The sequence below is a fragment of the Rhopilema esculentum genome, chromosome 15 (genome assembly GCF_057945365.1).
Source record: "Rhopilema esculentum isolate cy_ngs chromosome 15, ASM5794536v1, whole genome shotgun sequence".
In the NCBI taxonomy this organism is placed as follows: Eukaryota; Metazoa; Cnidaria; class Scyphozoa; order Rhizostomeae; family Rhizostomatidae; genus Rhopilema; species Rhopilema esculentum.
Genome location: NC_142829.1, coordinates 720,117 through 730,867, shown reverse-complemented (window position 1 = coordinate 730,867; position 10,751 = coordinate 720,117). Strand labels below are relative to the sequence as shown.

Genomic DNA, 10,751 nt, shown 5'->3' with positions numbered 1-10,751 from the left:
TTCGTGTGGACGGTGAGGTTGACAAAGCGCGTTATTCAAACAATTTGAACAGGATCGCTGGCAAAACAAAACGCCAAAGACAAAAGAATTCTAGTCGTTCTTTCCATGACAAGACCTGTGAAAAACATCCAAAAGTGGACGACTCACGAAACTAGATTGTTACAACGAACGAACGACACCAAATGCCTGGCTCTTAGCGTATAAAAGCGCAGACATTGGAAGCTTAGCCTTTGCTTTGATCGTTGGGTATGAATTCACCAAGGCAAGGGATGCCAGTGAATGGCAACAGTGATGTGCTTGATTCAAACCACAATCATACACCAACCGAAAATACCATCGACTTAACAACAGCAAAGTTCAAAGTAAGCCAAGGTAAGTGAAAACTTAACTCATTTCTTGCAAAAAGATTTTAACGAGTCGATTGCTCATTTCATGACTCAACCAACAGGTTGCTGATAACAAAAAACCACATTTTTATTATTCGATTGGTTTTCCAAAGGCATTGAGAGAGTTTCTTGTTTATATAACTCATATTTAACTGATATCAGCCCCATTTTTGATTTCAAACAGTAAGTGTTGTTTCTATATGATTCATTTCAATTCATGATATATGAATTCTAACACATATAGGTGGCGAGGGTAATAAAATCCGAACCGAACTTTTAAGAATCAAACTAGGCACTTTTGAGCATGACAGACACAGCAGCCACAGCAACTTGCTTGCGCGTCTTTGGAAGGGGCGGGAGAATTCCGAGCTCCTACGTCATTCGGTTGTTTTCAAAATCGGTATTCGGTTGTCTCACTGTAACGTAAATTGAAAGACAATGTACTGAATCTTTGTTTGGTCATATCATGTATTGATACACTGATAATAGAGGGCTTTGATTTGCGTTTTAAAACGCCTCAGCCAGGCCCATCATAGTTGGGGGGCGTGTGGAGTGTGACCCCCAAGGGGTGCTTGGTTGGCAAAATTCAACACTTTCCCGTTCATGACTTTTGCATTTGGTCAATTCTTCTGCCTCCTGAATTCTGTGAGAAAAACATAAGATAAAGAAGAGATCGTGCTCATCACTTGGCCGTAGCTTCTACGGTTCTTTGTTTTTTCAATGATAAATCCCGTCTGTTCCTCGTGTTCTTAAACAATAATACAGCACTGCGCATATCGCAACTTGATGTTTCATTCACAAACCACTAACTTGGTCTCGCTCCGGCTGCATCCCTTTTTGCTGACTGAATTCATCAGTGGAAAACAATAATTTGCCAAACACGCCGGATTTAAAAATCCGTTGCCAAAGTAACCTATTTAAGGTACCGATTGGTAAAGGCAGCGCGCCAACCAAATAGTTGTTGGTCACCAAGTTTACATTTTTGGCACCCACGCAGAGATTCATTGTACCATCATCAGAAATATTAACTCGGTTTACCAAAGGTTTGACATATTTTCGTGGATCCGGGTATAAAGATCAAATTATTGGCTCAGCAAATTGGAATTTTTTTGGATGCATTGTGTTATTGAAAATGTAATGAACATTTGGCCTGAAAGAAATGGCTAGGAAAAATATCAAAGACGAAATACCCAGCTCTGTCCCAAAACTCTACTTTCATTCAAAAAAGTGCCATGAATTGCCAACAAGTCACTCAGATAACTTTTTGCTTTGTTTTTCTATTCTTTTTACCTGATAAAGAGTTATGCTCGAAACATCGTAATAAGTATTCATTTTTTGTACAAATTTTTTATTTTATTGTATCAATTTTTGCTCATTACTCGACGTACAACACGCACAACTCCATTGATGATCAACTTTCGGTTTTGTCCGTCTTTTTTTACCACCAGTAAAATTTAGCCAGAGAGCTGGTTTTAATCCAATACGATCTAGCTTGAATTACTCGACACCACAAAGCCCTTCTGGAATGTCATAAAAGTAGGGGCATCAACCTTTGCAGACATTTGCAAACACTGAAAACCACGGAATCAGTTCTTGCTCAGCGTAGCAAAAAGTAGTGAACTGAGATTTCGCGGGGAAATTTAAAAGGAGATTGGTAATTACCCTCCTTTTTATTGGAAAAAATGATTTTCCCTGAGGCTCGATGTTCTTATTTCTACATTTAGTGGTTCGGGTGTTTTTGATTTTATTCATATTTCAAAATTGATATTTTTTCTACACTCACATATAAGATAATTTATTAGCTGGTAAATGGCATCTGCATTGTTAACAAGCGGGAAAATGTTAAAAAACATCATATTTTCTTCTCATGTTCTTACCTTGTGTTTTGGGAGATCATGCTTTGGTGATCTTATATAGTGTTTTGTTATATAAATGTATAAAATCAGTAAGCGTTAATTTACGATATTGTATTCCAATCATGGGTTTTATTTTATATTTGGGGTATCTTCTATGAGTATTTGGGGGGTAATTCTGAATAGCGTTTTTTCATCCTAGAGTTTTAATGGAGGGAAGTGATCAATATGGTGTGAGGGGGTTGTGTGAGAGGGTTGTGTAAGTTGGTTATTAGAGGGGTACTGGGAGACGTGATGAGAGCATGGCAGTGTATCATTCAGTCATTCATATGTTTATAGACAGGACATGTAGATTGACAACTTGACATTCAATCCATTGTTTGCTTTCTCAACAGATTCTTGTAGAATGGGGTACAGACTTTCATTGTTTTTCAGGGTACAAACTTTTTCATTAAAGTGACCTTCTCAGTTTATATACAATTTGATATTAATGGTGACGGATGCACGGAAAAACCCATAAGAGGGCTACCTGGTCATGAACCCATACGATAAGAATCGTTGAGTTAAAAACTTTTTAGCTTTAAGAAATAGCAAATTAGCAAGGAAAAGATAATGGTTAATACAAAACTTGATAAATCAGAACTTTTTGGGAGAGAGGCAGCTTATGAGGCAGGCGAAATTGCCCTAAACAGCCCTGGTGAAAATTACAACAGACAAAAGAGCAGTTAGCAAGATGAAAATAATTCAAAATTGCATCCACATAAGTGACGGTAGACTAGAAGTCCTAATTGTTTTCTCAACAGAAAAGGACTGATTCAATTTTGATCCAGTGTTTTATTCAGTGAAAAGAAAAATTAAATTTTTCGTGTTAAAAAGTCTGATTTATAGCTCAAACGTAGCAGTGAGTTAATTCAACCAAATGAAATTATGAAATTTGAAAGTTTCAAGCTTTTACCAATTCTGATATATACTTTATAATATTCTGCAATTGCTAGTGGAGCAGGGGTGAAGTACCAGACTTTGGGGATATGAGGCTTTGGGGATACGAGGCTTTGGGGATACCAGGCTTTGGGGATACCATGCTTTGGGGATACCAGGCTTTGGGGATTCCAGGCTTTGGGGATACGAGGCTTTGGGGATACCAGGCTTTGGGGATACCATGCTTTGGGGATACCATGCTTTGGGGATACCAGACTTTGGGGATACGAGGCTTTGGGGATACCAGGCTTTGGGGATACCAGGCTTTGGGGATACCATGCTTTGGGGATACCAGGCTTTGGGGATACCAGGCTTTGGGGATACCAGGCTTTGGGGATTCCAGGCTTTGGGGATACCAGGCTTTGGGGATACCATGCTTTGGGGATACCAGGCTTTGGGGATACCAGGCTTTGGGGGGTTAGGGGCTTAGCCACCTTTAACCAACCTCTTTTTGCTTTGTGATATCGTTTTCAAGAAATATGTGTTTATAATTCTCACTGCAGTTTTGATTTGTCTCACCCGATGCCACCAAACCAAAGGATAACTTGCTCAAAATCCAAGTCCCAAATATTACGACGATCCTACAAAAATTTAAACAGGAGGATTTTCAAATCCAAAATATAACTGGTATTTCAGGAAACCATAAAAATATTCCATTAAAGCTAAATTCACCTGCTTCACTCTTCAATGAATAGGTTTTTAGAGACATATTAATTCCTACCAATTAAACTTGTGAAATGCAAACGTCTACAGACAATTTTTTAAAATGTTTTGAGACGGTCTTCAATGCAAATGCACCTAATAATCGAAATTAGATTTGAAGTTAATGCTTCATGCCTTATGAAAGACGGAAAGATAACAAATGTAGTCAAATAGTTTGCATTTGTGACATTGCCAATCTCAACTTCTTCGTTCTTCAATTTACTCAGCATTTTATTCAAGTTCAGATTTGTGTACTGTCTTCCCCAGTCCCTTTCTCTGTTACGACGTAAATGTTCTTCCATCGCGTTAATATCATCTTTACTTGCTTGATTAAATCCTTAGAACTCTGCATGATTCATTCTGCCAGTCACATCTTCTTTTCGGAATACTCAACTCTGGATATCTTCAAAATAAATTCTACGGCGAACACAGCTGATAGCGATTCGATAATTGCCGAATGCTTAATTCTGTGCATGTTTGAAAAAGCAACACAAAAAATAAGGGCGTCAGTATAGTGTATGACAGACTTCCTAGAATGATTTATGTTCCCAATTATAGATATACAACACAAGAAGAAATTAATTTCAAGGTGTAAAATTTTTGTATGCTTTCCTATTCAAAAAAATAAATGAATTTCCTTTAGCTTGCATAGAATTTCAGTTTCTCTTTGAAATGATTGAAGACGGCAATATCTAGATTGTAAAATTATCCCCCTTCAGCCAATAGAAGTCTCGCCAATGGTTTGTGTAGTGTCCTCTTTTCATTGCTTACCAAGCCTTCATTTAAAGTGCTCATTTCTATAGTGCTTAATGTTACGTATGCAAGATAGTAATTGTGCAAGTAAGTTTGAAAAAACACCAGACCAATAATTGAATTTAGACATGGATGAAGCCATTTTGGCTGCGTCATCGTTTAGAAAATTCCGTGGATCATGCTCAAAGTAACAAGGTGTTTTTTACCTGGCAACACGAAAGACTCGTTTAAGAATGTGCGACCTCTCTTTCATGTAGTGCAAACTTTTTATGGTTTTTCCCACGGTTGTGTGATTGGCTATTAACAGGGTGTTCTAAGACTTGATTTTTTATGCAAAAACATCACCACTGGTAAGCCCTTTCATGTTTTTAATGGAAGGAGTAACAAAAAATAGAGCAGAAATCTGCGTAGTGTGATTACAGAGAAAAACATTTTATTTTATGAATTTACTCGTGTTGTAAATTTTGATCGTGAGAAATCTGATGAAAATGACTTCATTTGGATTGTTGGATTTCGATTTGCATCTTTTGGAGAGAAAAATGCAAGGGAAAGGCGCTGGATCTCGAAGGGGATCCGCCGAGTTACTTTCTGGCTACAAATCAGATACTGAGGCAAAAGCAAACTACGACAAATTTGCACAGGAACAAAAAGGTAACTTTTCATGTACAGTTTCGCTGTTAATGAAGTTAACGGGCATATGCCAAAACTTTTTCAATGTTTTTTATCGTGTGAAGGTTAAAAGGCCCATGCAACAAACAACTATGTTTAGAATATTTTGAAGTTTATGGCCGTTGGATAAAAAATGACACCCATTTCACATACGATCTTGCGAAGCAAGGGAACCACCAAAGGCCAAGGAGGTAGACTTGAGAAGAAGGGCATTTGAAAAATAATTCCCAGCTACCTACAATTTATTTGTAACTATAATTTTGTTTCAATCTATTGTAGGTATCTTGAAAATCGGCTAATTATTGGTATAAGAAATTTCATCACAAATTTTTAGAAATTTCGTAATGAATAAGGCAGTACAGTCAGAATCCCTCATGAATCTTTTCATAATTACAAACGGCCGATGTCAAAGGAACTTCTATAAAAAGGGCACTTTGGTCCCCCCTTGCACCTCCTATCAAAAGGTAACAGGGGTGGTTGAACCCCCGCGCCCTCTCCGGCGTCCCTGCACCCAAATGAATCTATGATTTTGAGACACGTACGCTCTTCTGGGCCGCTCTTCCCACTGGGCCCACAAACCCCAGCCCCTGGGGCCCCAAAATATTTTCAAATGTATTGTATGGTTTTTCCCAATCGGGAGAAAAATGATAAGCATAATAGATACGTAAATAAATCGAAATGATTCATGGAATGGACAATACCGGTTAATTCATAATCAATTCTCCAATTATTCATAATCCTGGAAATCCCAATTTATTTATAATCAATTCGCCAATTTTTCATAATCCTGGACAATCCCATTTTATTTACAATCAATTCCCCAATTTTTCATAATCCTGGACAATCCCAGTTTATTTATAATCAATCCCCAATTATACATAATCCTGGACAATCCCAATTAATTGATAATCAATTCACAAATTATTCATAATCCTGGACAATCCCAATTTATTTATATTCAATCCCCAATTATACATAATCCTGGACAATCCCATATAATCAATCCCCAATTAAACATAATCCTGGACAATACCAATTGATTCATAATCAATTCACAAATTATTCATAATCCTGGACAATCCCAATTTATTTATATTCAATCCCCAATTATACATAATCCTGGACAATCCCATATAATCAATCCCCAATTAGACATAATCCTAGACAATACCAATTAATTCATAATCAATTCACAAATTATTCATAATCCTGGACAATCCCAATTTATTTATATTCAATCCCCAATTATACATAATCCTGGACAATCCCATATAATCAATCCCCAATTAAACATAATCCTGGACAATACCAATTAATTCATAATCAATTCTCCAATTATCCAAAATCCTGGACAATCCCAATTTATCAATCCCCAATTATTCATAATCCTGGACAATCCAAATTTATTTATAATCAATCCCCAATTATACATAATCCTGGAGATTCATGTAATATTTCTATCTAGGGAATTTTCAGAGAAAAATTTTACAGACAACTACATCTCCGTTGGTAACTACAGAACTGGATATTCATTAAAAAATTCAAAGAATAAATACATCGCAAATACTGTTGTTGTGAACATGGCCGTGCACAGCGGGCTGGGCCAAGGAGGGCAGTAACCCCCCCCCCCCAGAAAAATTGAAGGCAGGGGTTTTATACTGTTTCATAATCTGCTTGTACGCAATGGAGTCCATGGACCAGATTTTGAAGAGCTAATTTACAACCAACCTGACGAAAAATTACGGAAATTTAGCTATATTACCTAAATTTATTAGTAAGTTCTATCGTCAGCAACCAAAAGATTACGTTCATCTGCACCATTCGACAATTCTTTTGACCAATTTTCTTTTACCGGGATCAAGAATTTGATAAACTAATATTTTGATTATGCGCCGTATTGGTGCTATCAATTAGCTTTTTACTTACTTAATTTCTTGGATATGAAAAACCTCATGTTTTTTAAGGCATGAAAAATCGCGATTCCATGTAGATTTAAGCAAGGCTCAATGAGACAATCTTGTTTGGACAGCCTTATTTGTCAAAACTGGACCTTGTAGCTTTGATAAATTAATCGATCGGTAGCTGCCTTTCATAGTTGTCTTGCTTTATCGGTGGTATCATGAAAGCACCGCGGTGAATTTGCCCAATGCAAACCTTTGAGAATGCGCTAAAGTATTCGGATTTTAACCGTTTGAATGACTCGGGTTTCATTTCAAATCAAGGTTTTATCATCTTATCTTTTGTATCTTTTGATGGCACTACACAATTAAAACAAAAACCAAAGTCAACCTAACCTCAACAAGAACCAGATGATAACAGATAACCCACCAAATGTACTGATTTAAATCGACTTTCAACGTATTTTAAGCATGGCTTCGATTGAACGATGTCTCGTGGTCCTGAAATTCATATTTGCAGTTCTGTAGAGAGATGGAAGCGTGATAGTAATTGCATTTCTTTAATGGCTGCCACGGACGACCAAGGTATCGTATCGACAGCGCCAAACAATCTGGGTTGGTATGTAGATGTAGTTGGTAGGACGGTTTTGCGGTGTATTCTGTAGGAACACGTAGATATTAATCAGAATCCGGAGTAATTTCGAGCGAAGTTAGAAACAAAACCACTAGTACCTATTTCCGAAATCAAGCAACGTCCGGCTTTAGAAATCTTTCAGAATTAGAAATTTCTCAATCCCCAATGCAAGATGAAGTTGTTAGGAACCTGTTCCTGTGAATGAGCAACCCAGCATTGAAAGATTTTATTCTGGAGAATTTCGGAACCTCCCGTCACTTCTCGACAATTTTTTCTCTTGTGTGCAATTTTGGGAAAGGTTCATTCTATCTCCAAGGAACAGCAATGTAATCGATTTATCAATGGTTAGGAACAGCAATGTAATCGATTTATCAATGGCTAGATCAGAGATGCCATCCAACAAGCCTAAGAAATTCCGTTCACTTGGTTTTCGAAAAAGTGTAAAATCGTAAACAGTGGTCGAAAAAAGGGAAAATCGTGTCATCGGTGAAAATAAAAATTGCGAAGCGAGTTCCAAGACAGCGAGGGGGGGGGGGTTTGAGGAGGCGCTGTAAGCCCCCCCTCCCTAATGGGGCTCGGGGCGAAGCACGGGAATATTTTGCATTTTTTGGTGATTTATTTCTAATATGGGCCATTTTAGAAGCATCTGAGCTAGTTATCGATCGTATGTAATGCTTGAACTACGTGCATGAAAATCAAATAAATACACAGGATATAACGAAAAACAGAACCAAATCGAGTAGGATAAAATTTCACTCACACTCCTGTGACTATCGCTAGGAAGGGGGGAGGGAGCCTCTTCCCCTTTTCCTTTCAGGCCACCCCCTGACAAGCGATAGTCACAGGGGTGCGAGTGAGATTTTCTACCAAAATTTTCTAGCAGAGCAAGCTGATTTTTATCACGTGACTCCTACGGGGCGTGTCCATTTATTTTGACATACAAATAGAGGCTAGACGTTTTTTGTCTTTTCTTGTCTTACTCAAGGCTTACTTTCCAATAATTCATTGGGGGCTTCGACAGAATTCTTGTCTTTATCAAAGCTAATTTTACTTTTATTCATTTGGAGTTTTAACAGAATTCTTGTCTTTGCTGAGGGACATTTACCCTCGTGGATGAAGGGGCTGCAGCGTGCCCGCGTAGCGGGCGTAACTGGGGCTAGCCTGTTACTAATACCCTGAAATATGACTATAAAGAATCTTTTACAATGATCTCTATATTACAATTATTTGTTTGTTAAATAAACCCAGCCATCGTCCCTGATTGATTAGTGCTGTAGAAACAAAGAGACTGCTATTATCTTTGGAAGAAAGGATAGAAATACGGGGTAGGGGACACCATTGTTTGAGGACAAGAGGAGAAAAGCGACAACTTGCTTGAATCAAAGGATTTTTATAACTTTTGAGACCTCTTCCCCCACTTGAGAACAGGACTATTTACGGCCATATAATATCATTTGAGGAAGCATCTTATCCAACAAGGAAGGTTTTTCAACTGCCTTGCCTTAAAGGCTGAGCAGGTAAATGCCTGATTTATTTCTCAATTCTTGCAATAGCAGTGTTCTCGAATGCTTTAGCCAGTTTGCAGTGGAGAAAATATGAGTTCCAGGCGAAACAACCACTTTACGTTAAAAAAGAAGCGAAAGAGGGACGAAGGTAGGGGAACAACAATAAAAGAAAGTCGTTAGGCCGTTATTTGAATTAGATTTAACATCGTGTTGTTTCAGAGATATTTCAATGTTCTTTTTTAGAAAAGCGCCAGGAAACCCAGAAAAAGGCTTTCACAAGATGGGTCAACTCCAAGTACTCACAGGTAAAAGGAAACTACATTTGTTCTTATTTGTGGCGATGAATTTCTTTCACTTGCAGTTTTTTGTAAGGAAATAGTTTAGGATAAAAGAAAATAAAGTAGCTCGCTCCATCTGACACTACTTTTTTAGTCGATGCACTTATACAAATGTCAAACATTTTCTCAAATAACCACGTTTTGATCATTAAAGTCAGTACCCTGTTTGGTATATGCAAGTTTTGTACCGATGATAATGAACATATTGGAATTTTTTGTACCGAATATATTCAATAAAACATCGGAATTCATTGGACCAGATCTTCACCTTTAATTTGCCAGTATAGGATTCATAGAAATATAGATTATAAAAAGTCAGGGAGTCTTAGAACTTTTTTCTTCTCTGATTTTCATCTATTTTGATGAAGCACAAGATATTTCATTTTCCTAAACAATACCTCTTTTAATCATTGTCTCTTAATTGCAAGGTTTTTGATTTTACTAAATTAAAATCAGCCTCAAAGAATATATATTTATAAGATTGATTTTTATTCATAGGAAAACGATACCACAGTTATCAAAGATCTTTTCGTCGACTTTCGAGATGGCAACAACCTGCTAAAATTGTTGGAAATCCTAACTGGCAGAAAAACGGTAGATGCTTCTTATTTGAAATCAATTGGCATTATAATTTTTGTTCTTTGAAATAACCGTCATTGCTGTGCGGAACAAGGGTGCAATTTTGTGTTTTTCTTGGTTTAGACCACCACGCGAGGCTTCGAACAGAGCACTTAACTAAATGGTTTTCACTTTCCGGTAGAAATTCATATCCAAAATAAAAAGACGATTGCTCCTCTGTAAATCAGAAGAATTCTCAAGGGACATCTTGAATATTATATCCTCCGTCACATTCTCACTGAATCTACCATTTAATGTCTCATCCGAAGAGCATACCACTCTACAAAAATCCTTACAAAAGAACTCAAAAAAATTCCTTGGAAGCCCTGTTTTTCTGAAAAATCCTCTCGCTTTTTTGAAATTGTGTTAAAAACCTCGATCATAGAATGAAAAACTATCAATTTCATATGATAATAA

General features: G+C 37.3%; 1 protein-coding gene across 2 annotated transcripts in view; it reads left to right on the top strand.

The window, feature by feature from the left end:
• The first annotated feature begins 102 nt into the window (after positions 1–102).
• The window catches only part of LOC135685726 (uncharacterized), a 62,113-nt gene continuing 51,464 nt past the window's right edge, over positions 103–10,751 (top strand). Inside the window, exons 1-3 of one of the 2 annotated variants that reach the window (XM_065201772.2) lie at positions 103–372; positions 9,622–9,683; positions 10,215–10,310. In XM_065201772.2, coding sequence (XP_065057844.2) covers positions 249–372; positions 9,622–9,683; positions 10,215–10,310 — 282 coding nt within the window. In that variant the 5' untranslated portion in view covers positions 103–248. Of the gene's footprint in view, positions 373–7,246; positions 7,825–9,621; positions 9,684–10,214; positions 10,311–10,751 lie in introns of those variants that run through there. The other variant, XM_065201773.2, reaches the window with a different exon arrangement.